We start from the raw sequence: 27,791 nt of genomic DNA on the forward strand, positions 1-27,791 counted from the left end.
GGGGTATCTGACTGGGAATGGGAACATTCTCAGACGGAGAGCCCTCCCCCCCTTCCGATTGCGCAGGTCTCACCAAACTCGATGTGGTGGCGGCAGAGGAGGCGATCGCGCTTCCCGCCCTTTCCTGATCGGCGCCATTTTGAACGTCTTGCTGGTCTGCCGACGGGGCCGCCATGTTGGGTTGATCGGAGAGGGCGCAAAATTCCGCTTGCGAAGAGGGAGGAGCGGGGAGCCGCTTTACCCTCCCTGTTCTAAGACGTTCGCTTGGCTCTCGAAGGAGGGGTGCTGCGAGGGGCGCGCCACTTCTCGCTGCCGAGCTGCGAGTTAAACGGGTCGGTCGATCCTCGGCCCTTGCGCCTGACTCGCCCTCTGCGCCTGCCGTAGCTCCTGAGGACTCGCCTCCCGAAGGGGCGATCGACCACAGGGCCTCTCCAACTGCCTGCTCGGATCGAACAAAGTTCGCCGAGACCGGGGCAGGGAGGAATATGGAGCCAGAGGGTACCGGAGGTGGCGGAATAGGCGGCGGGTCTCCGGGTTTCCTCGAGTGCCTGGGAAAGCGTTCCGAAGGGCGTCCAGCAGGCACTAGTACATTAAGTACTCTGCTCCCCAGTCTATCTCCCCTAATGCTGTGCTCCATACAAGGCTAACCGGGGAGGGGAGGGTGGGAGGGGGGGGGACACAACAACGGGACTGGCAACTAACGGTAACTAAATTCTTTTTTTTTTTTTTTTTTTTAACAGATACAGGAGACAGAGGGAAAAACAAACTGAGAGGGAAAAAAGGAGAGGAGGAGAAGTACAGGCCTGAGAAGAAGCGACGAGGTGCAGCCTGCCAGGAGCAAACGCAGGACTAGAAGAACTGGGCGGGGTTATCCCCGTCGGTGCTATATAGGACTCGCTTTCAAACTAATTTGCATAGTCCTGCCCAGGAGCACGTGACGAGGATAACCCATTGTGAGATGCCTTGCAGCAGCCACCCAGAATGAAGTTTCTCCTTTGTTCAATTCCTTTTTGCAGGACACAGATGCAGGACACAATTCATTCAATGAATTGACACATAGCTGAGTTTTCATCCAGCCCTGTGGACTCCACTGTGATCACTGGTTTTCTTAAGGCATTTTCTATTAGATGGCACTTCATATCTGTAATATCTGCCTGTTATTCTGTCTAAAGTTACCCTGCTCATCCCATACTAATCAATTGTGATTTAGATAAAAGGTTCTAGAATAGTTGTGCAAAAATTAAATTTAACTGCTTTTAAGCAGATACAGCTTGTGTGGCAGTTGCAGTGTTTTGCAGGTTACTACTGATATGCAGTGCTTACACTCCCACACGGTTCACATCATGAATGAACCAACAAGCTGTGGGTGTACAAAGGTCTATCACAGCGGCATGAAGGTTTATCACCCACAAAGCCTTTACCAGACATTTGTGTACACATAATTGTTGGTTTAACATGAACTGGCATCTGGCTCCAGCCCCCAGTCACTCACGGAAGGCAGTCTGCAATGCAATGCAGTCCACTCCCTGGCAGACCCTGGCTGGAATTCTCTGCTCAGTGCAACAGAAGTCAAGATAATTTGTTAGATGACTCCTGTGTTGCATCTGCATTTTTGTGAGGATTCAACTCAGCTACCTGAAGTCAGATTCCAGAACACTGGTCGCTTGACCTGATTTCAGATCATGGACACTGACAAGGAATTGCTTCAAAAAGAAAAAGGCCTATATAAACTGGTCGCAGGGCCCATGATACAGCTACCATGCTGAAGCTAAGGAGCTCTAGGTCTGGTCAGTGTCTGGATGGGTGACTGTCTGGGAACCTTGAAGGTGGCAATTTATGCCACCATGAATTCCATGTTGAAGAATATATGCAGTCAACGCATAAAATGACACAATTGCTTTCAGTTTGTTCAAAATGTAAACCATATAATATAAAGCAAGTAAAAAGCTGCAATTTGGACCCTAACTGAATGCAGAACAGGGATTACAACCTGACATTCTTTGTTCTCAAAGCATGCTCCACTTGTAGGTTTTTCTCATCAAAAAATGTATGGGCACCATATCAAGATATGAATGTTTTTCCACCAATGATCTCCACAAGTCTTATACTGCCCTCTTTCTGGTTATTGTCCAGCTTCTCTTCCTTCATTATAATAGCCTCTAGGGTAAATTTACACCACCATATATTTGCATCAATTCATACAAACACAGATTTTATTTATTTCAAGCATCTTTGTGCCACTTTCCCTCTGCAAAGTGACTTACAAAATCATAGATAGAATAATAATTTTATATTAATTTGTTTTTGAGTGAACTTCATAATTTCAGATATACAAATTACCTCTCAAGGGTTACTCCTGTTTTGGGGAAAATTCCAGCACACCATCTAACTTATCAAAGAGAGGGGTGTGTGTGAGTGTGTGCGTGAGAGAGAGAGACACTAGAGGAGTGAGGGAAGAGTAGAGGGAAGCATATGAGTAGTGAATACTTGGACGTATTGGGACAAAATGAATGGAAGCATGTTAAGTACATAAGAACAGCTCTGCTGGATCAGGCCCAAGGCCCATCTAGTCCAGCATCCTGTTTCATACAGTGGCCCACCAGATACCGCTGGGAGCCTATGGGCAGGAGTTGAGGACATGCTCTGTCTCCTGCTGTTACTCCCCTGCAACTGGTTCTCAGAGGCATCCTGCCTTTGAGGCTAGAGGTGGCCTTTAGCCCTCCGACTAGTAGCGGTTGACAGACCTCTCCTCCATGAAGTTATCCAAACCCTTCTTAAAACCATCCAGGTTGTTGGCTGTCACCACATCTCATGGCAGAGAATTCCACAAGTTGATTATGCATTGTGTGGAAAAGTACTTCCGTCGGTCCTAGATTTCCTGGCAATCAATTTAGGAAAGAAGAGCATAGGAAACTGCCATATACTGAGTCAGACCACTGGTCTATCTAGCTCAGTATTGTCTTCACAAACTGGCAGCGGCTTCTCCAAGGCTGCAGGCAGGAATCTCTCTCAGCCCTATCTTGGAGAAGCCAGGGAGGGAACTTGAAACCTTCTGCTCTTCCCAGAGCAGCTTCATCCCCTGAGGGGAATATCTTGCAGGGCTCAAACATCAAGTCTCCCATTTATTTGCAACCAGGGCAGATCCTGCTTAGCTATGGGGACAAGTCATGCTTGCTACCACAAGACCAGCTCTCCTCTCATAGGATGACCGCTGGTTCATAGGATGACCGCTAGTTCTAGTGTTATGTGAGAGGGAGAATAATTTCTCTCTATCCACTTTCTCAACACCGTGCATTTTAAAGACCTCTATCATGTCTCCCCACAGTCATCTTTTTTCTAAACGAAGTAGTCCCAGGTGTTGTAGCCTTGCTTCATAAGGAAGTTGCTCTAGGCCCCTGATCATCTTGGTTGCTCTCTTCTGCACCTTTTCCAGTTCTACAATGTCATTTTTGTTAAAATGTTAAATGTTAAAAGGACACTGGTTTGGACACAGCTGAAGAAAAAGAGCTATTTCACAATGTTTGCTTTGGTTAGGGTGCATCTAAACTGCCAATATTGATTAAAGCTGTAAGCTTACAACTTTTATGTTGAAATCAAGCTTTTTTTATGAGGAGAATATACTCACAGGGTACGCAGAGAAGTCAGTTCCTGGAATACATCTTCTTTGATTTCCTCAATTTGATTATGCTGTAAAGAACTGAAATGTGTAAATGTGTTACATGGAGGAAAATTTTAATCAAAAGGGAGCACTCTCATGATGTTATATTCTAGTAGCAGCCTGTAAGGACAAGTGGAAAACTTCCCCACTCTCCTTTTCCCCGCCTCGCCCCAGGCCTGGCTGCCTTGCTCTGCTTCGCCTTCCCCACCATGCTGTTAACTCCAGCTGCACAGGCTGGCCATTCATCCAGGCAAATAACCAGCTCGTGCACCTGGGGCTTATGTCATGACAGACCACGGAAGTCAGGGCAGGGAGAGGAGAGTGGGAACAAGCCACACCTGTGGCTCATTTTCTTCCCCCCTTGCCCCACCCATACAGGCTGCTACTGCTATATTCTATCCTGCAAACACAAGTCTCACTTTATATATTAACTTCAATAACTTATAAAGGATTCAGCTGGCTGGTCAGACATATGGAACCATGGTTATAGCCTGATTCTGTATTACATCCCCTAGTCTCAGGAGAGCATGATTCCCCCTCAACTGCCTGCACGAGCCTCCCAGAAACCAAGTTCGGTTGTCACATCCAAACCAACCAATTCTGGTTTATTCTAACCTATTTGCTCACAGTAAACCTAGATATCATCCTAAGGTTTGAATTAGGTTTCATAAGTAGGGGCAAAAATGACATGAGAGATGGAAGTTATAAGGAACTTAAATTATTCCAGTTCCAAAAAGTAGAAGTTAGAGTAAAAACAAGGCTCGTACAGTGAATGCCTATTATGAAACACCATTTTCATCCTATGAGTTGTATATAACAACATCAGAACACAAAGTGTAGCTAGTCCAGCACCAGATGCCATTGGGAAGGCCTTAATCAGGAGATGAAGGCATGCCCCCTCTCCTGCCATTGCTCCTCTGCAACTGGTATTTGGTGGCATCTTGTCTATGAACCTGGAGGTAGCCAATAGCCATCAAGGCTAGTAGGCATTGACAAACTTGTTCTCCATGAATTTGTCTAAGCCCTGTTTAAAACTATCCAGGCTAGTGGCTATGACTAGATAATTCCCCAGATTGATTATGTGCAGTGTGAAAAAGTACTTCCTTTTGTTGGTCCTACATTTCCTAGCCATCAGTTTCATGGTGACCCCTGGTTCTAGTCTTGTGAGAGAGGGAGAAAAACATCTTCCTATCCACTCTCTCCACAACATGCATGATTTTAGAATTGTAAACTTTTGTGGTACTGATACAGACAAAAACCCAAGAAACAACAACCCAGATCCATTTGGTGTATTCTTTTACTTACATTTCTTCCAAGGAACTGCAGCCTTTAAAACTTGGAAGTTGTTTTATGTTGTTATAAGACAAGTCCCTTGAAGAAGAAAACACTTGGTTAATTTTACACATAAAGAGAATAAATTGGTTCTAATTCAGGATCTCAAAACATAAAAGGGCAATTCTTGTCCCCGCTCTCAGGGTCAGTTCACATGATGAAAATGATCACTGGTAAACATTAAATCTTCGATTTCCATGGCACACACACTCCTGGTTTCTAGCTGTGTGAACCCAGAATTTTTTGGCCATCTCAGGTCAGCACCACGCCAACCTGATATTTAGCTGACATTGACAGCTGGAATTTAAATCTTAGATTATTTATTTATTTATATTTGCACTTATTTATATATTTTCACATTTATATCCCGCTCTTCCTCCAAGGAGTCCAGAGTGGTGTACTACATACTTGAGTTTATTCTCACAACAACCCTGTGAAGTAGGTTAGGCTGAGAGAGAAGTGACTGGCCCAGAGTCACCCAGCTAGTATCATGGCTGAATGGGGATTTGAACTCGGGTCTCCCCGGTCCTAGTCCAGCATTCTAACCACTACACCACGTTGACATTATCAATGTCAGGTAAATGTCAGGTTGGCATGGTGCTGAACCGACACTGCCAAAGATTTCCAGGTTCACATGAGGCGAAACTGGAAGTGAATGCACTGTGCAGATCTGGGATTTAATGTTTACCGGTGATAGTTTTCATTGTATGAACTGGCCCATAGCATTTTTACAGCTATTCTTCCCTCTCAGCTCCCAGATATTTTCCACTATAAATTGCACTACTTTCACTATAAACCTCTCAAAGAAGTTAAACTATGGAAAGCTCAGCCCCAACAGTGACAATAGGAGCTACAACTTAGGAGTAAAGGGAAGAGCTTTCTCTGTTGCTGCCCCGAGACTGGAATGCGATCCCTGCTGAGATAAGAGCCTCCCCATCTCTGACAACTTTTTAGAATTACCTAAAGAAATATTTCTTCACTCAAGTGTTTTTTTTTTTAAAAAAATTGACTGTGGTTTTAAATTGTTTTAAAGGTTTTTATCTTCTGTGTTTTAACTGTTTTATGTTGTTGAAAACCTCCCAGAGACAAAGGTTTGGGGCAGTATACAAATTTGATAGAGAACGAGAGAGAGAGAGAGAGAGGGATGTGTGTGTGTATAAAGTTAAGGAGTAGAGGGATGTGAGGTAGGGCCACAGAAAGGTAATGCAGAGACAAGGGGCTCTCCTCCTGCACCTTCTCCCAGTGCTGTACCTTCTCCCAGTGCACCTTCTCCCAGTGCCCTCAGCACTGTGGGGCTCTGGAGCAGTTTGCCACACATACACATACCCCACATGCCTAGGTGGAGAAGACAAAACATACCACAGAGTGCCTTCCAAACCATCAAAGATAGGAGAGGTCTGCTGTGGTTTGTTATAAGGCAGCTTCTCATGATCACACATAAGCACGGACAAAGTAAGTCGAAGCAGAGATTCCCATGGTGTGCACACTCCCATCAGACACGTTGGTTGAAGCTGCCAATGCAACTGGTTACCAACCTCCACCCAACATTATCTGCCCACCTCCAAATCTAGATTTAACACTGGGCAGAGAAGAATCTCACTTGGACATCAGTGGCAGCTTCAGACAACATGAGTGCGCACACCTTGGGAACTTCTGGGTACCTTTTACTTACTTTGTACCTACTACTCGCAAAAAGCCACTCATAATGTATTGTAGACTAGGAAAAGGAAGGAGAAACAGTGACTGGAAAGGGACATGTGCTGCTATCAGCCAGGTTCTCTTATTCAATGTTCCCTGGCAAAACTAATATCACTGGATTGGAGTTTCCTATAGCACAGAGATGTGTGGGCCAGACCAACAGCACTTTCACTAAGAGAAACAGGCTTCAGGGAGGGACACTTGATCCGACTGGTTTTTAAGTTGACTTTTTTTTGGTGGGGGCACGGGGAGGATGCCACTGGGCCAGTTTAGTACTGCTGAGTTATTGTTCTCATTGCACCCAAGAAAATCTGTAATGCTGAACTGCCCCTATCAGCTGAGTTCAATTACAATCCAACGTTATGTTCCGCTCTGTCGTTTTAATTTACTACACTAAACCAGAAAGTTACTACTTACAGAGTTCGAAGTATCTTTTGGTCCAGGCATAGATCAGCAGGGAGCCCACTTATTTTAGTGCCTGTAAAAGTCCTGTTTAATAAAGCACAGACATATGAGTGAGCACTGGTAGGATTGCATTAGCAGGATTAAAATAAAAATAGTGATTAACTTTCATTGTTTAGAAGATTCTATCAAACTCTCCTTTCTAGACACTGCAAATGAACATTTTGGTCTCTGGGCCTTTGAACACTGATGACTTATCAAAATCTAAACCTAAACCAAAGTTTGAAAACAGAGCAATGATTTACCTGAACACTCAGACCAATCTGCAATTTTAGGAAACCATTTTACATACAAGCATAAGGCTTGACGTCATGTAGTCCACATGAACAAAACACCACCTGCCTTTCTTGGATTCCCTAAACTTACATAGAGCTTAGCCTCATTCAGACGTTATTAAAAAGGACGGTGTACTAGAGCACAGTGTCCTAAGCAAAAGCGGAAGTCCCATTCTATGCCACATCGGTCACTCTTCTCCTGCCAAGCAGTGAAGGCTGTAAGTGTGATGGTGGTTACTTCCATGAGCAGGAGACTCGGGTGCCAGGGTCACCTGCTCATGGAGGCACCTGCCATCATGTTTACAGCGTTTGCTGCTTGAGACAAAGACTGCGTAAGCATTACAGGAGGGGAGTGACAGATGTGGTGGGAATTCTGTTCTGTTTAATGTCTGAATGAGGCTCTTGTGGCATATGGATATGGAAACCAGATCTTATTTAGCAATATAATTTATGCCCCCCTTAAGACAGACTAAGGGAGAAATTATTTAGTTAGTGGTCTATATTTCACTATTAGAGTTGGACAGGAGATACTTACAGACTCTCCAGATTAGTAGTTCCTGTTAAGTTAGGAAACCACTGCACCATGCTGGCCCCACGAATAACCCTGAAAGAGAAGCAGAAACATGAAACACAAGAATGTTAGCAAAACTGAGGGTTTCCATTTGAGGTTTATACCACTCTGTTGTCCTTTACCTATGGAGATTTAATTATGTTAAATTTCAGGATATTTGGATCACACCTTGAACTACAAGTACATTTAATAACAAGTTGTTCTAGTAAGAACTAATCAGGCTACTTTCCTTTCACTGTCTCTATAACTGGACAAAATTTGGTTCAAATCAGTTCAAACCACAAGGTAGATCTCTTGCACCTCAAATGTTCATGCGTCCGCCATCTTGGGGTGAATGACATCACTAGAAACTACACCATCGAGATGTCCCTGTGTGTCACTCACTACAACTGTACCAAATTTGGTTCAAATCAGTTAGACAGTCCACAAAGTAGCCAGCTTGCACCTAAAAATTTCACACATCCACCTGATTGGATCAGGGTGGATGAAATCATCACACACCACGCCATTAGGGCATCCCTATGTGTTCCTTCAGCTGTAGCAAATTTTGTTCAAATCGGTTAAGCAGTTCACAAGTTAGCCCATTTGCGCCTCAAAAGTTTAGGTGTCCACCATCTTGGATCAGGGTGGATGACATAATCACAAACTATGCCGTTGAGGTGTCCCTACAACTGGACCCAATTTGGTTCATATTGGTTCAGGCGTTGCGAAGTTGATGTGGGGGACACACGGATGGACACACACACGGGGACACACACAGAATGCTGAGTGATCTCATAAGCCTACTGGAAAGTAACAATTTTTAGTAGGCTAAAAATGCTGCACGATATGAATTATTAGTCAATGTGCTTATCATCTGATTGGAATTTGGATTTTTGCGAATGTACTAATGCTATACAGATGATAGTCCAGCTTCCCAGACAGCTTCACACATTCAAAGTCAAGTTGTTACTAGGGATGTGCATGGACGGCTTGGGCAGCCACCGGTGGGGTAGGGAACAGTTCCCACTTTTCTGGCGGTGGTACCTGCTGTTCAAAAGGCATCTGCTTTTAAAAGGACTGTTCCCTACCCTGCCAAGCCGGCTCAAACACTGGTTTGGTGCTTCCCAGAGGTGCCACTGGTTTGGTGCTTCCCAGAGGTGCCACTGAAATGGCTCGTGCACATTCCTAGTCGTTACTGGTTTGTGGGGGAACTATGCCATGGTGGCATCTGTCATGTAACTGCTAAACCATATATTTTATGCCAGCCTATGCGGGAAGCCATCAGTGAAGATAACCTTGTTTTGTTCATAAATACACAGGGTAGGGAGCAGCCTGCAAAGGGAACATGGTGCTTACAAAGAACATTTCCATTTTTATAGTAGTCACCCGCAATAAACAAACCATAAACTATTCTTCTTGAATTAAAAAGTTGTGAGCATCATCTATACTAAAGCCCCAAGTTGGAATCATCCAGAGGTGGTAGTAGAAGGCACATTCTGAATGAAACAACTTTTTTTTTAAGTTTAGCTAGGATTTCCAGAGTTTATAAAAAATCCCAATCTTATGTTATGTGTGTATGCACACACGTGCGTGCGCGCAGACACACACACACACACGAGATGAATTTATGTAAACATAAACCAACACACATAACCCACTTGTTTCCCTGGGGGGGGAGGTATTCAAAAGGAAAGAAGAAACAGAAAACCCTGCTAACTGAGTAGAGACTTTTAAAAGTTCTCTCATATTTAGCAGGGAGAGAGTAACTGGCCCTATGCAATAAATAACAATAACAACAACCACCACCAATTACAAAAAGCAGCTTTACTGGGAACAGCCTATATTCTGCGACAATATCTATAACAACAGCAACAACATTGACAATAAAAGTCTGGCATCCCAGGTCCTTGGGAAGGACTCGATGTCTGGATAAAACAAACCAGTCAATAACACCTGTCTGACTGTGTAAAATAACAACAACAACAACAACAACAACAACACAGGCAGAATCTCCAATTCCAGTCGAATCAGAGACGTTTCTACCAAAGCATAGAAGGAGAAACTGCAAGCAACATAGAAAAATCATAGAAACATAGAAACACCAAATAAAGAAGAAACAGTGCAATTCTGGGGGAAATTATGGGACAATCCAATACATTATAATAAAAAAGCAGGCTGGGTGAAAGAGGTCAAAAAATGTAACCAACAAATGCAAGATCTAATAATAACACCAGAATTAATAAGTGAAAGAGCAAAGAAAATTAAAAATTGGATTGCTCCAGGTGACAATAAACTGCATGGCTTTTGGCTTAAACACCTAACAAGCCTTCATAAAAAACTATCAAAACAGTTCAATCACATTTTGCAAGGAGGTGATATTGAACAATGGCTAACAACTGGGAAAACTCATCTCATCATGAAAGACCCAACCATGTTCAAATTATTAACTGGAATAATAGCAGATGAAGTGATGCAACACTTATTAACTAACAAACAGCTTCCAGTTGAACAGAAAGGAAATTGCCCGAACACCAGAGGCACAAAAAACCAGCTGCTGATTGACAAAATGATTTTAGAAAATTGCAAGAGAAGAAAAACAAATCTAAGTGTTGCATGGATTGACTACAAGAAAGCCTTCGATTCATTGCCTCACACATGGATACTTTTAGAATATGGATATGTTTAGAAACAAGTGGTGTCAGCAAAAATATTCAGATATTTATATTAAAAAAACACAATGAGCATGTGGAGTACACAGTGAACAATCAATGGTGAGACCCTTGGACAGGTTAGCATTAGAAGAGGCATTTTCCAAGGGGACTCACTATCCCCTCTGTTGTTTGTAATCGCCATGACCCCACTTTCACAAATACTAAACAAAACAGGCCTCGGATACCAAACTTCTAAAACATCAAGTCAAATAAACCATCTGCTGTACATAGATGATCTGAAGTTGTATGGAAAGTCCCAGTCAGAAATTGAATCACTGCTAAACACTGTCCGTATATTCAGTAGCAATATAGCAATGGAGTTTGGACTAGACAAGTGTGCTGCATTAATAATGAACAGAGGGAAAATAACAAAAACAGAAGGAATAGAACTACCCAATGGAAGCAAGATCAAGAACCTGGAAGAAAAAGAACATTACAAATACTTGGGCATTCTCCAGGCTGATAACATCGCACACACTGAAGTTAAAAGAAAAATTGGAAGTGAATACATCAGGAGAGTTCGAAAAATCCTCAAGTCCAAATTCAATGGCGGGAACACCATACAAGCCATAAACACCTGGGCTATACCTGTTATCAGATACACTGCAGGAATAATAGACTGGACCCAGGCAGAGCTAGAGACGCTAGATCGTAAGACCAGGAAAATAATGACCATCAATCATGCTTTGCACCCCCGTAGTGATGTTGATAGGCTCTACCTCCCTCGCAGCTCAGGTGGAAGAGGAATGCTGCAAGTCCATCAAACAGTAGAGGAGGAGAAAAGAGGCCTTGGAGAATATATAAAGGACAGTGAAGAAGATGCACTTCAAATGGTCAAGAATGAGAAACGATTCAACACCAATGAAAAAAAGCAGGCCTACAAGAAAGAACAAGTCAAGAACCGAGCAGAAAAATGGAGAAATAAGCCCCTGCATGGTCAATATTTGCACAATATAAGTGGAAAATCAGACATCACCAAGACCTGGCAATGGCTTAAGAATGGCAACTTGAAGAAAGAAACAGAGGGTTTAATACTGGCTGCACAAGAACAGGCACTAAGAACAAATGCAATAAGAGCCAAAGTCGAAAAATCCACCACAAACAGCAAGTGCCGCCTTTGAAAAGAAGCAGATGAAACAGTGGACCACCTAATCAGCTGTTGCAAAAAGATCGCACAGACTGACTACAAACAAAGGCATGACAAGGTAGCAGGGATGATACACTGGAACATCTGCAAAAAATACAAGCTACCTGTAGCCAAAAATTGGTGGGACCATAAAATTGAAAAAGTTGAAGAAAATGAAGATGTAAAAATATTATGGGACTTCCGACTACAAACAGACAAACATCTGCCACACAATACACCAGATATCACTGTAGTCGAGAAGAAAGAAAAACAAGTCAAAATAATTGACATAGCAATACCAGGGGATAGCAGAATAGAAGAAAAAGAAATAGAAAAAATCACCAAATACAAAGATCTACAAACTGAAATTGAAAGGCTGTGGCAGAAAAAGACCAAAATAATCGCAGTGGTAAATGGTGCCCTGGGTGCAGTTCCAAAAGACCTTGAAGAGCACCTCAACACCATAGGGGCCACAGAAATCACCATCAGCCAATTACAAAAAGCAGCTTTACTGGGAACAGCCTATATTCTGCGACGATATCTATAACAGCAACAACATTGACAATAAAATTCAGCCATCCTAGGTCCTTGGGAAGGACTCGATGTCTGGATAAAACAAACCAGTCAATAACACCTGTCTGACTGTGTAAATAAATAATAATAAACATTATTTGTTAACCGCCCCATAACAAATTGTTCTCTGAGCAGCTTACATCTCTCCAAAGGCTGTTGCTGGTGTCTATCTTATCTTTCTTTTAGATTGTGAGCCCTTTGGGGACAGGGGACCATCTTATTTATTTTTCTACATAATAAACCACTTTGAGAACTTTTGTTGAAAAGCAGCATATACATATTCGTAGTATAGTAGAATAGGGGGAAGGAGTCCTCACAAGCAAAGAGAAACAACATAGAGCGCACCCCCTCAAATGCATAATAGCAGTCAATAAAATCTATTGCACAAAAAGAATGATAATGATGTATTAACAATGGAGCTACGATTACAAAGTGAAGAGCAATAAAGAGAAAAATACCATCATATTAAAAAAAGTGATACGATCAGTTATGAAAACTGGCTAAGCGACTGGCCTCCCATTAAGTAATGCAATATATAAGAGCTGGATACAATAATGCAGTTTGGGGACCTTTTATTATTATAGACACACACATACACAACTCCCCTCCTCAAGTGGGGACTTACAACAAAATATTGCATTTTAACTCAAACCTTAGCACCAGTGCCCCGGTTCAGAGTTCCAACCAGTCTGCAAAACTAACCTATAGCACTGTTCAGGGCTCAAGGAATGGAGAGATAGATTTCAGGAGTAAGGAAAGGAAAACATTGCACTTTTCTCTCTCTCTTACCCACCTCAAAGCTTTTCTCACCATCGTATATAGGAATGGAATCTTTAATTCAGTCACTGACCAGACAAAAATACAACACAATAGATAAGTAGTAACCTCCAGCAATCATGATTCTGCCAGTACTTTCTTACAAAACACCATTTACAACATAACAATATATAGTGCAGTCGACACTCATGATTTTACCATGCCCTGGTATCAATGGCATAATGATGGATAAATGAGTGGGGCGAAGCCCAGATAGCTGCCTGACAGATAGCATCCAATGTGATCGCCTGATCAAAGGCCACAGAGGTCACCACCGACCTAACTGAGTGTGCCTTAACGGTTGCAGGGAACTGCTTGTGAGCCAAGTTTCGGCCCAGTCCATGTCTAGGTGGATAGTTTCCACAATTGAACTCTGTTATCAATTGTGGAAACTATCCACCTAGACATGGACTGGGCTGAAACTTGAAGACCTTTACACAGCCCATCATAGAGAACAAACAAGGAAGAAGTTTTCCTCCATTCAGCAGACCTCTGGATATAGAAGGATAACACCCTTCTAACATCCAAACGATGTATTGTCTCTCTGCATCCGAAGGAGGATTTAAAAAAAACACACACTGGCAGAGTGAGCAGGGACGAACGGTGAAACATGGACATCACTTGGGGCAGAAACTGGGCATCTGGTCTGAGTACGACCTTATCCTTATGAAATTGATGGTATGGATTAAACGCATCAAAGTTATGCAGTACAGCAAAGTAACAGAAACGAGTCCACTTGTGATCATACGATTTCTGTGTGGACTGCTTCCTGGCAGCAACCAGGAACTTCCCTAAGTCAACGGGAAGTCAGCAGGACCTTCCATGCCGTCAGATGGAGGGACCAAACATCTGGGTGAAGCACCCGTTCCTTTTTCTGTGACAGCAGGTCCGGCCTGGCAGTCAGGTGTTTCCAATCCACTGCCAAGTGCCTCAGGGCCATAAACCAAGGCCTCCTGGGCCACAACGGGGCTATCAGGATTGCTCTGGCCCGATCTACCCTCAGTTTGTGTAGGACCTTCGGAATGAGGGGAAACAGGGGGAACACATACAGAAGAGTGCCTGTCCAAGATAGAACGAAGGCATCGCCTAGAGAGCTCTCGCCCTCCCCTTCCCTGGAGCAATAGAGGGCACATTGCACATTGTCTCAGGAAGCAAATAGGTCCAGCAATGGGAGTCCCCAGTTTACAAATATGTCCCTGAGATACCTTGGTGTAAAGCCCACTCATGGAACACCACTGTCATTCTGCTCAGAGTGTCCGCCTGGATGTTCAGCGAACCTTGTATATGAACTGCCTGAGGCGATACCTCATGTGCCATGCACCAATGCCCAAAGTCCAGAGCCAGAAACAGAAGGCTCCTCGAGGATGTACCGCCCTGTCAACTGACATAGGCTTTTGCCATCATATTGTCTGTTTGTATTATCACTGAATAACCCCCAATTAGGGGCAGGAAGCCTTTGAGAGCATTGAAAATGGCTAACAGCTCCAGATAATTGATGTGTTGAGCCTCTCTTTGGGGGACCAATGACCACTCAGACAAAGCTCTTCCAGGTGCACCCCCCAGCTGAGCTCCAAGGCATCTGTTATGACCACCCATTGGGCTCGAGGGGTCTGAAAGGGAGTACTGACACTCAAGTGCCGAAACTCCGTCCACCACTCCACCGTCTTCCATAACCAATCAAGGGTGTGTGTGCTCTAGATGGCCAGGATCCCGCAGGGGATAGAACATGTCCAAAAACATCTCTGAATGACGTGCATTTGAAGATGCGCTTGAGGTAGCACGTAAGTACTCGCTACCATATCATCCAACAGGCACTGTATGGAGTGCAGAGTCTGTTGGCCACCGGCTAGGAAAGCGGCTGCCAGCTTCTAGGGAGTAAATATGTGGCCCATCGGAAGGAAGACCCTTTCCAACGTCGTGTCGAATAGCAGTCCAATGAACTGAATCCGACGGGTGGGTTCCAACTGAGATTTTTTGAAGTTTATTTGGAAACCCAGCTCCTGCAGAGTATCTACCATGATCTCGAGGGTGTCCAGGACGCACGCCTGGTGCTCGCCAAGATGAGCCCATGTTTAAATACAGCAGCACCTACAAACCTAGCTCCTGCAGGAACCCACCACCAGGGCCAGACATTTCATAAAAATCCTTGGTGCGGTCGTGAGGCCGAATGGCAAGGCCTTGAATTGATAGGGGATCCCCCCTATCTGAAACCACAGGAAGCGTTGATGCTAAGGGCGTATTAATACGTGGTAATATGCATCTCTTAAGTCCAAGGAAACCATCCACATGTTCCTTTCCAAGATGGTCATAATTGTTGGTACTGACAACATTCAAAACCTTTTATAGACCAAATGTTTGTTCAGGGCCCTGAGGTCTGGTGTAGGGCACTGACCATCGTCCAGTTTTGGCACAAGAAAGAAGTACCGAGAATAGAACCTGGGGCTGTTGGGGTTGGCGACTTTCTTGATCGCTTCCTTTTCCAGGAGCGCAGCGACTCTTGATCCAGCTCTGGGGTGAAAGGAGTCACCACAATTCCAGACACCGGCCATGTCCCACAAAACTCCAGGGCATAGCCCAAACATATGATTGTGAGGACCCACTGGTCCGTAGTCACTTTGTCCCAGCTCGCTGAGAATGGGGCCAGGCGAGTCCTGAAGCGCCCCAAATCATTGCTTATTCTGGGAGATATTTGGGTGCTGTTTCTGAAAGGCCGGCTTACTGGGCTGGCCACCCAACTTATATTTTGGCTGGAATTTGTTGCCACTAAGGGACCGTTCCGAAAGTGACTGTTGCTGGGGAGGGACCTTCTGTGTCTGAACTATAACTATCCATTGGCCTATAACTATCCATTGCTAAGGGGTCCAAGGAAGGCTTCTTAAGGAGCAGTCTAACCATTGCCTCCTTCAAAGAAGGAGGCACCCTACCCTCCCTCAGCGATGCATTTATGATATTAACTAGGCCATCTCCAACAGAACAGGTGGTAGGCTGCACCGCCCCAAGTAGCTTGTCCACATCCTCAGGAGTCACAGATTGAAACTGATCCAACCTAATACTGCAAGAAGGACTGCTGGACACCTCCTCCATAGACCTTGCAGAAATAGTGGAGTCCGAGTTGGCCCGAATACAGGAGGTCTTGTTCACAAAGAACCCATTAAAAGCATCACAGCAGAACAACTCCAGGGACTGATTTGAAGTAGAAGGAGCAGAAACTAAACTCCTCACAACTCTGCTGAGTGTGAACCTGCAGCCGCAATGCGCGCAGACCAAAATCTCGTTTTCGCTGCATGAACTGCCACCATATGTCTTCAAATGCCGCTTCCTGTCACATGCTGCTTCCTGTCTGATTCGAACCGAGTTCTCCTCCACTTGCGCTCTAGTTGCCTACCCAACTGCTTCAGCCCCTGCAAATCCTCAGTATACCAAGGGGCCATTTTTTAAGAAGGTCGGAAGGGACGCTTAGGGGCAATCAGGTCTACTGCCCTGTTGAGTTCCTTGTTCCAGGGTCCCACCAGGGCATCGACAGAATCACCAGCTGCACCAACATCAAAATCCCCCAAGGCCTTTTGAAATCCCACTGGATCCAGCAGCTTTTTTGGATGGACCATCCTAATAGGTCCACCACCCCTGCAGGGGTGGATTGCGAGATCAACCTTAACCAGGTAGTGGTCCGTCCATGACAATGGGGAAACCACCGGATTCCCCACCCACGGAACACCCCCCGATCCAAACAAAAGACCAAATCGAGTGCATGGCCGGCAACATGAATTGGTTCAGAAACTAATTGGGATAGGCCCATAGTTGTCATATCCGCTATGAACTCCTGAGCCGCACCAGACAAGCCAGCCCCAAAGTGGATATTGAAGTCCTCCAGCACCAGAAGTCTAGGAGACTGCAACGCCAACTCCGCGACCAGCTCTGTCAGCTCAGTTAGGGAGTCAATTAGGCAGCGGGGTGGACGGTACACCAACAGAATCCCCAATCTATCCCTAGTTCCCAGCCTCAAAAATACACATTCAGTATAAGTCAACTGTCTCACAGGGGCCCAGGTAAGGGAAATGGTATTCTTATGGACCACAGCTACTCCATCCATCCCCCCCCCCACTTCTCCTAGCCTGCTCCACAACAGAATAACCTGGAGGGAGAAGCTGATTCCATACTGGACCACCAGGTCTTAGTTATAGATGCCGAGCCAGCTCCCTCATCCATGATCAAATCGTGGACAATTCTGGTCTTATTCTGAACTGACCTGGCATTGCAGAGGAGCAAGGCCAGACTCTGGGTAGTTGCTCTCCCGCTGCTCCCCGAGGCCTGAGAGTTGACAAAGGAGTTGGAAGTGGAAACAGTTACTAAATTACTGATTTCCCTTCCCCTGTAACAGCAAACTGCTCTGCCAGCACCAATTCTTCTATTCCCCACCACTACAGTAAAAGCTGTTCTAGGTGCACTCCCAGGACCATCCCACTCAAGACAGCCCAAACACGTACCTGCAGAAAGGCCTAGCACAACCCAATCCAACCCCCCAGCTCTCAGTCCCACCCTCGAAGGCTCAGCCCCAAAGGCCAACCCCTTTGGCGGCTGGCTTTGGCAGCCACCTACAGACAGCCCGACGGCCACACCAACGGCTACACCTTCGAGCCTCCTTGTTTTTAAGCATGCAAGCCCCAAGAGCCACTCCTCCCACAAGCAGCTCCCAGGACAAGCGACAGGTGGTTTCGTTCAAAAAGCTGGGAGGCAGGCAACCAGCCAGCTGGAACTTTGCAGTAGGCAAGCAGGCTGCTCCCCACCTGGGCTGGAATCTCCACAAGTGGCAGAGGGGCCAGCTGTAAGTCCCAGCAAAGCACTTGACTTTCTAACTACAAGTCCACTATTAATACACTAGTATCATTCTTGTGCAACAGATTTTATCAGCCATTCTTTATCAAAATTATGAATTTGGGGTGGTGCTCTTGTTTTCTGGTTTTACAAGAGTAATCAAAGTATGTAGCAGCTTTCCCAGCAGCTTTCCTAGCTTCTTGGTAGCTGTCTTCAGATGTTGTACAAAAGGCGTTATACATGAGTAGAGCATCAAAAATAAGCCGGAAGTTCTGCCCCAGCCCCATCAGTCTTCCCAGTCACTGCCGCACTCACGGTTAGAGCAGCATTGGTGTGAAGAGGTGGCACTGACCACATCTGTGATGGTGGGTGCTTCTATGATGCATAGACCCCACAACGGAAGCAACCACCATCACAGATGCAGCGTTCGCTTCAGATTAACACTGCTCTAACTGTTAGCAGGGCACTGACAAGGATGACATAGGGGGTCGGGGTGGGACTTCCAGCTCTGTTTTAGATGCTCTACTCATGTACAGTGCCTTTTGTATATCATCTGAAGAGGGCTAACGACTGACCGGCTACTAAGCAAGCCAACAAAACTGGAACCTCCCATGTTGAGTTAAAGCATTTTATTTCAGCTCCAGGCTTGCCCTCCTCAAGAAATAATTAGCATTTTATGGGAAAATGCCAAAGATGCAACCCTTGGAAGTAATTTTACTGAAATCAATGGTATTTCCAAATGTTTGTCAGGACTGACTAGCACAAACATGGTTATTATGGTTATTTTCTTCATAGAGCAGATAAAAAGTCCAAAAATATTTTAGAGTCAATTGTAGGTGTACTTACAGGGAATGCAAATCTGATAAGTTCTGAAAAGTTGAGTTCCCAACAAAAGAAAGAGGGTTATCATACAGATGTCTGGAAAAGAATAAAACATTATCTCAGTGCATAACAGCACGTTTTGATCAGTTAATCCAAAAATGTAATAATGTTTCATAAAAACTTACATAGTTCTTAATAGTGGGTTTCCTACAAAAGCATTGTCAGGAATCATAGCAATGTAATTACTGTGAAATCCCCTAAAGAAGAAAATTGGGGAAAAACAATATTTAATTGAAGGGTCAAATTTTATGATGAGTTTCATACTGTTGCTACAATCACAGCAATTGGGGTGAATATTACACTCTATTCAGGTTAATAATAATAATAATAATAATTCGATTTCTATACCGCCCTTCCAAAAATGGCTCAGGGCGGTTTACAAAGAGAAATAAAACAAATAAGATGGCTCCCTGTCCCCAAAGGGCTCACATTCTAAAAAGAAACATAAGACACACACCAGCAACAGTCACTGGAGATACTGTGCTGGTGGTGGATAGGGCCAGTTACTCTCCTCCTGCTAAATAAAGAGAATCACCACGTTCAAAGCTGCCTCTTTGCCAAGTTAGCAGGGGTTAAGATGACAATTCACACAAAAAGCACCTACAGAGAAGTTTGATGGTGGCCTCTGCATTCCCATGGCAACTGCCTTGGGATGGCCCAGCCACTAAAACTGCTAGAACGCTGGAAGCCAGGATTAGGCTTACTTAGAACCACATAATTTTATATTCTGAAGAGACCTTGGATGTCTTTAAATCCAACACCCCACTCAGTGCAGGAAACTGCTACAGCATTCCTGACAGATGGCTCTCCAGCCTCCGCTTGAAAACCTCAAGCAAAGGAAAGTCCACCATTGCATAGTCCACCATTGCCACAGACTGGTCCACTGTTGAGTAGCAATTAGAGTTAGGAAATTATTCCTAATGTCTAGCCTAAATCTGCTTCTTTACAATTTCAACTCATTGGTTCTAGTCCTGCCCCCTCAGAAACAAACACACTCTTTCTTCTATGTGATAGCCTATCAGATGTTTGAAGACGACTATCGTATCTCCTCTTAGTTTTGTCTTCTCCAGGCTAACCAAACCCCACTCTTTCAACCTTTCCTCATAGTTTCCAGACATCCTTCCTAAAATGGAGGAGTGAACAGAACATAATCTAAACGAGGCCTGACCAGCCCAAAATAGTGTGGAACAATTACTTCTCATGCTCTGTTAATGCAGCGTCTCACCAAGCAACTGGACAGAATACTACCTGAGTGTTTCTCATTATACAATATCTAGTTCTCCCACCACCCCCACTTTTTAAATTTTTAAACTAAGCTTCCTTACAATTTCAACTCATTGAAATCAGTGGAAGCCCCCACTTTCCCTGACTCCAACTTCTTGCCCATGCCTGAAGACATGAGATTCCTGAGCATTGTGTACATCAAAGAACAGATTTGAACTCAACTGAAAACACAAACCCAGCACCAAAATTGCTACATCTATATTAGTAGATTCTAGACTCTTTGGTGAGCTATAAAAAGCAATCTCCCAAAATGCTGAGTATGTCCTCCTTTAATTAGAAACTTGCTTAGGATAAACAAATCAATTTTAGGGATGCAGGCAACAATATTGGTCCATTAGAAAAATATCTTAACTGGAAATAGTATAATATCTTTATTAAGACCATGTTTAAATCCCAGCAATGTTGCTCACTTTTGTGATTGGGTTGTTTTAAGATACTTATTACAAATCAATACTGTTTCAATTTGAATTTAATCCATTTTAGATTGCAAGTAATCAGGCATAACATCCCTAAATCTGGTGTTTAGGTTTGTTTTTTGTTTGATTTAGATAAAATCTAATGCAATAAGAAATGTGCAGTAATACTTACAGTTCCTTTAGGCTTGGAAGTGCTTTAATAGCTTCAGGAAATTCTACCATGTTGTTATAATTTAAATCCCTGAAAAGAACAGCATCAGTAGCATTATGCAGTGCTCAAAAATAAACAAAGTATTCTCCACATTTCTGCCATATGTGTACATCTAATCCTATCCCACAACAGTCAGAAGATGACCATGAGGGGACTTCTCGTTTCTTTTTTGCACTATCACACCCTTTTTGCCTTGTCTTGCTCAGTACTGTCCATACATCCCCTTCTGGGTTATTTTTGTTTGTTTGTTTAACTTTTGTTCTGGAAGAACTAAGTGAAAAGTGAGCCAAACCTAGCCCAGCTACTGAGACAACAAACATGAAAATGGACTCCTTTTAGAGGTGGGCCCCAGGAACAGCTTCCACCCTTGTCAAACGTTCTGCCCATACTGAATAACTTGAGAAAGAAAAGCAAACCATGTTGTGATGAGCTCAGTGTTTTGCAACAAAACATTATATGTATTTGTACAGGAAAGTAAATATGGCTAATCACCATAACAGTATAATTAGAACACTCCACCAAAACCTTTAAGACTTAATCTTAAATGCAGTTTGATGGCATTAATTCTTTTGTAGTTTTTCATCCAATTACAAAACCCCAAAGGCAGGATACTTACAAAGTTTCTAGGTTGTTTAATCCATCAAAACATCGATGTCCTAATGTTTTTATTTTATTGTTATGGAGATGTCTGAAACAACACAATCAAAAGTATATTTACAGAATTCATCATTCTGTGTGAGTTAAGCCTCCAAAAATAGTTCTACTTAGCTCAGAACGTATATTACTCACAGAGAATATGTATGCTTATGGGTTTCTAGTGCACAAAACCGCTTTTGCTGCTAAACAGCAAAATTGTATACAGGTACTGTACTTATGTACCTGCATAGTACAGGTACTGTAACATACTGTAAGTACTTGTTTAGCATAGGAACCGGTGATCTTATCTTTTAGACCTCACCCCACATTTCTCACACACAAGAATGCAGTTAGTTCCTAGATTAATTTGGCTGCCTTCGGATTCTTGTAAAGGCAAGAAGGCTATGCAAAGTCCACGCATTGCTTTAACAATGGATCTGTATAGAAACGGAGAATTCTTCCCCCACTATAATGTCAGTAGGGATCTTTTCCCCCTTAGATCATCCTCATGTTGCTGCAAGGTGCACACATGAGACTGAGTGTCACAACTAAAGAGGCTCTAACAACGGAACAGCCTCCCCAAGTGATATGCTAGCCCTTCATTGACAGTGAAGACTGTATTGTTACAGCCAGTTTTTAAGTAAATATGGCTTTATGAGATTTCTCTCTGCTGTTGGTTTCAATAGTTTCATTTTGTATTATTTACTATTCTACATTGATTTATTGTAAGCTGACTTGGCTGAACAATATACAGAAAGGTGGGGTATGATTTTATTTATTTATTTAACAGCTTTCTATACTGCCCCAAACTCATGTCTCTGGCCAAGTTTACAATAAAAATGCAATTAAAACATTAAAACAATTTAAAATCTAAGACATGTTAAAAGTGTTAAAAACTATTAAAGCAAAACATCTAAATAAAAGTTCTTATGTATTTTAATAATACATATGAACAGAAACCTACATCACAAATACATGACCACAGCCCAATTACTGTCCACTGCTTCTGTGCTCACTGAAACAGATTGCACCATAAATAGCCAGTGAGTTGTTGGAGAAAGCCCATCCTTCCACTATCCTGCTTTTTGGGTGGCAAAAGGGCCTTTTAGACCCCTCAATTCCAAGAATGCTGAATAAACAAATGTTTAGAGAAAGCAATATAACAAATTCCTTCAACATCTGGAAACTGGATTCTGGTCACCCTTTGGACGTAGCCTGCTGTACACTAAAGTGTACTTTGCAGACAAACAAGCATTCAGCACTTGGGAATATGCACTGCCCCAGGCATGTGCTGCCCTAGGCATGTGCCAAATAGGTTGTCAGTGCTGATCATAGGGGGAGAGGAATATTTCCAGATAACACCTCCTACCACCTGCAACAGGTGACTGGAGCTGTCAAAGCCAATTCTGATGATGACCTGGTTCAGCAAGACAACCCTCGTTTGCAGCAATGTGCATTCAGCCTACTGCTATGGGCAAAGATCTTAATCAGGAGCACAGACATATATATATAACTTAACCTTTCTTGGCAGCCATTTTTTCCACTATATGCATAGCAATAAACTAGTCTGTTAGAGCTATTTGTGTTAACATATGAGCAAACATCTGATGGAATTAAAATTCTGTGTAAATCTGACTCCTATTCTGTAATACTTAACTATCCAGTGAGATGAAACACTTACAAGACAACGAGGCTTGAGAGGTTTGTAAATGCAAAATCAGGTATGCTGGTTATTTTGTTGAGAGCCAAAGTTAAGGCCTGCAGGGAGGGAAGATTGCTCAGTGGAACAATGGGGACTTCAGTCAAGCTGTTATCATCCAGCCATAGGTGACGCAGTTGAGCTAGGCCCTCAAAACTGTCTTCAGGGACAGCAGTAATGTGGTTAGCATCTAAGCGCCTGAAGAGAAAACAATGTGCTTATTAACAAATCTTGAAAAATATGAGGAACATTCCTTTTCTGAAAGAGAGAAGGCAAGAAAGCCTTCAAGAACTGGACAGAAATCTGCATTCGAAAGTTGAGAAGATCAATTGACACTAAAAAAAGCTCATACTGACCAAATGAACAACACACAAGCCAAAGCAACCGAGAAAAAAGTCAATAGGTATATGCACACAGGACATACCTAACAGCTGCTGTACTCACTTAGTAGTAAGTGCTGAACATAATACTCCTAGACTTTACAAACAGGTACTTGCACAGCCATCACCTTATTTAGTAAGAGATTGCTTTTAAGTATAGGCAACTGCAGCTGCCTTCAGTAATAATTCACCCCCATTTCAGCAAAAATTGACAAAGAGATCAATGCAGCCACTCTCACTCTCTCTACATAATCTGAAAGTGAATCAGTCACCAAGGTGTGGAAAAACTACTCCCCGAATAAAAAGATTGGGTGCACATGTTCAAGCTCTAAACCTTCACTTAGAAAATGCAACGTGAAAAAGAACTTTCTAAATTAGAAAACTGCCACATAATATTCCACTATAAACAACTATGTTAGTGCAAAATTACCACAACAAGAAAGTTCTTTCTTCACATTGTACAGGTTTATCATCATAATTTATAATTATTTTTATAACAATACCGTAAGATACCCTATTCATATACCACAAATGTCTTATGACACTTTACCACTCTTGTGAATAGTATAAAATTTAAATGTATTGACCAGAGACTGTTTCTAAATTAGTTCACCAAAAAATCATTGCGGACAATATATATTAATAGCCAAAATGAATCCTCTTATGCAAAATAATTCAACTTTCAAGAAAGGATGAGAAAACACATGCAATAGTTCTGGTACAATTACAGTCTCTCCTGAGGCCAGCACTACATATTCAGTAGCAAATCTGGGTCTTGGAATCTTTATCTCCAATAGTTGCAATGTGGCAGAGTAAAGGGGCAATATACAGTGGAGAAGTGAGAGTGAGTGAATGAGTATGTGTATATTTGTGTGTACACAAACACGCACATGGACACACACTTTTAATTCTTCCCCTGCCCATCATTTTCACCTGCTTTCCCTGAAGTTGCAGATGTGTTTTTGATGTTGCAGGGGAAAGCAGAGGGCTGCAGAACAAAAACAAATAGTGGTGGGGAAAGTCGGAACTGTCTCCTGCACGTCACCCCCTCACACCCATTCCCTCTGGTTTACATATTTTTGGCAAAGACCCAGACTCCCAGACTGAGGTCAGCCAAACATGTACTTCCAGTACATATTTGTTTTATTTATTTTTTAAAATTGTATTTATTAAAAGATGTTAGATGAAAGGCAGCATATACTGTAAAAGCCTACAGGATTGTAAGTAATATAGCTCTGGATTTCCTGCACTGAACACAGGATTGGGTTCAACAAGCCCCCTTCCAACTTCAGGATGTGATGATTAGCACAACAAAGTATATATATATTTGTTGGAAAGAAATTTGCAACAATATTTACCAATGAGCATATGCAAGCCACAGTAGGAAAGCCACAAAAAGGCGGCAAACTTATTTGACCCATCTACAACTCACTCACTCTCTTGTTGTTAGGCTGTATATAGACCTGCTATCTTTTCTATCAGGGCTTCTGTGCCTTTAAAAGCTGGATGATAGGCAGGAATTTAACAGCTGCACCTTTACCAGCAAAACACAGAATGATGTAAAAGTTACACTTGTCAGTCATACAGTCTTTAAAGGCACAGGCACTCAACTGGAAAATATTGACGATCCTAGTTTTGCATTGTTTGTCCCTCCCACTGCTTCCTTGGTTCCTCAACTCCTTGACTTCATCACCCATTGTTTTCTTAAATCCTTCATTTTCTTCTTACAATCTAATTAGTCCTGCTTCCTTCAGCCACTTTTGCTTCCAACCATTACATGTGACTGCCCAGTACTCTTGCTTTTCCTTCACACACCCTTATACAGCTTCAGCTGTTCTTAAGGCTTAGTCACCTCTTTTAACATGCCTTTGTCTGTTTCTTCCTCAGGCCTCAATCTACTCTTTTGTCAGGGTTTTGCATCTCAGTCCACTGCTGACACCCACTCTTTACTTAGGACTATCCAAAGCACATAAAAACCCAGCTAATAAGGACTCATTTAGTCCAGCATCTCCCTTCCAACAATGGCCAAAGAGGTCCTCTCCAGCTTTTAGGCACTCTGCTCCTTAGCTCCTCTGCCTCATTGAACTTCTCACTTAATCTGCCTGTCTTTCTAACACAGATCTCTCTTGATATCTAGAGCCAATATCTCTGGAACCTTCCCTCAGAAGAGGCTGCCTATTAACATTCCATGTTGCCTCCACTAATTAGAATACAGTATTGGCAAACATTCTTGACATCACATTAGCTTTGTCATTAGGAGCCAGAGGCTTTATTTATTCATTTAATTATTATATTTCTATTCTATACCACCCAATCGAAATGGCTCTAGGCAGTTTACATTAAACTTTATCACTGCCCCTCCCAACCAAACAAAACCCTGTATATTACGACACAGATTAAGGAAAAAGCTTTTCATTAATCCTCCTGTGCCTTGACATTTTGAGAAAGCAGTAAAAAGGATATGCATAACAGAGGAAGAAAACGTCACATTTTATTTATTCAAATAATACTCAAAATGTCTAGAAACTGGTCCATAGTCAATCTGATAAGAAATGAGCCCTTGCCAAGATCCCACCCATAGGCATTCTGCAAAAATATGTACTAATTTCTGCCCCCAATAGCTTGAGCAAAGTATACTACCCACCTAATCTCCCATGCACAGCACATAATAAGATCTGGGCCATTCTCATGTAGAGCTGACTTGAGGCAGATTTCAGTTGTGTGATTTTTCTTCTTGAAAAAGTATTACTATCCAAACATTGCCAGCTAAAAAGTAATGTCATCTGTATATCTTTTGTCTTGTGGTCAAAGGAGTGTATGCTCCTACGCTAAATGATATTAGCAAATATGTTGATGCTGGAACAATTCAAATAAATTAAATGCTTAGTGATAAGAACAGCCTACATGTATTAAGAAAAACATAATCATCTCCTCCCACTCTCTCAAGTTCACACACCACAGTGAGCAACAAAACAATTATTTTCCAGTGGAGATAGAACTCTTAAATAAACACCCTTTAAAGAAAAGCAAATCATGTTTCAAGAAACTGAGAAATGCTTTTACTTTTTAAAAATTAATTTATGGTAATAGAACTCAATACAAACCTAAGGAGTTTGCCAAACTGAAAATGTTGGGAAATCGGGAGTTTTAACTGGGTAAACTGAAAAATATTTTGCTGAGGTGACAGAAGACATTTGTGAGGGATAAGAATTACCACTGCTTAGTAACATTACTCTGCAAATAATGTTTCCTCAAAGTTGTGATGGTAATTTTACAAATATCTGTTTTTGTTGTATACTCAGAATAAGACTTGCTCCTCAATTTAAAATTTATGAAGCAGATTCTTTTTCCTTTCATAAGGTGCTCCAGAATCCAGCTCTTCCTATATACATTAAGAAACCTATTTAAAATCCCAATCTGTAAAATCATGTTCAGCTGGCAAACTGCCCCCCGCCCCACCACACCATTTTTACTATCATATCAGGCTTTATTCTACCATCAGCCTATAAGTGGTGGAAGGCACAAGAACAAGCCAAGCACCATGTATTTCTTATGAAAGCTCAATACTGTATTAAAACTACAACTATTAGGAGCTTGTGGTACTGGTCAGTTAAGACGTAGAGCACATATCCAAGCAAAGGAAAAGCAAAGCAGAAAGAGAGTACACTGGCAGTACACTGAAGACTATATAGCCAAGATGCTTTTCTGAAGAGATTAAAGAAGCATATAGAAGCAAAGATACAGGAGGAAGATTGTCTCTCTTTATACTGGCTCCCATGTCAACTTTGGTTGACATTTAGTTATACCCTGCTTTATGTGCCTAGTCTGTGAGATGCAAGAACTGCCGTCACTAGCAACATGGCCTTTACATCAAATGCTCCAAGACTGTGGAATGACCTTCTCCACTCCCGCCAGCTTTTAGCAGGGTCTGGAAGACACACCGATCTCACTTGGCATTGTATGTTGCTGGCAGTCTGTTACTTTTCTTGCTGTTGCTGAATTGCTGCTGTTTATCTTCTGTATTGCAGCATAAAAATGGTATGTGTGTACCACTTTGACCTTTGGAAAGGCATCACAGAAACATTACAACACAACATATAATGGGGTGGGGCCACAAGACTGGGTGTGCACAAGACTGCATATGGCAGAGGTAGGGGCAACATCATCCTCTAATGTAAACAGACTGTTTTGCAGAGATGTGCATGGACCGGTCCGGAGGCCATTCTAAAGGGCGGTTCAGCGGTCCATCACTGGGATGGGGGTTCCT

At 42.8% G+C, this 27,791-nt stretch overlaps 1 protein-coding gene across 1 annotated transcript in view; it reads right to left on the reverse strand.

The window, feature by feature from the left end:
- Positions 1–27,791, reverse strand: part of LGR4 (leucine rich repeat containing G protein-coupled receptor 4) — a 188,017-nt gene that overhangs the window by 18,404 nt on the left and 141,822 nt on the right. The window contains exons 5-13 of the mRNA XM_053283127.1: positions 23,127–23,342; positions 21,426–21,497; positions 20,771–20,839; positions 19,024–19,095; positions 18,863–18,934; positions 7,961–8,029; positions 7,106–7,177; positions 4,964–5,029; positions 3,626–3,697 (exon numbers count right to left, since the gene is read on the reverse strand). Of these exons, the coding sequence (XP_053139102.1) occupies positions 3,626–3,697; positions 4,964–5,029; positions 7,106–7,177; positions 7,961–8,029; positions 18,863–18,934; positions 19,024–19,095; positions 20,771–20,839; positions 21,426–21,497; positions 23,127–23,342 (780 nt within the window). The remainder of the gene's footprint in view (positions 1–3,625; positions 3,698–4,963; positions 5,030–7,105; positions 7,178–7,960; positions 8,030–18,862; positions 18,935–19,023; positions 19,096–20,770; positions 20,840–21,425; positions 21,498–23,126; positions 23,343–27,791) is intronic.

This window comes from Hemicordylus capensis, chromosome 1 (assembly GCF_027244095.1).
Source record: "Hemicordylus capensis ecotype Gifberg chromosome 1, rHemCap1.1.pri, whole genome shotgun sequence".
In the NCBI taxonomy this organism is placed as follows: domain Eukaryota; kingdom Metazoa; phylum Chordata; class Lepidosauria; order Squamata; family Cordylidae; genus Hemicordylus; species Hemicordylus capensis.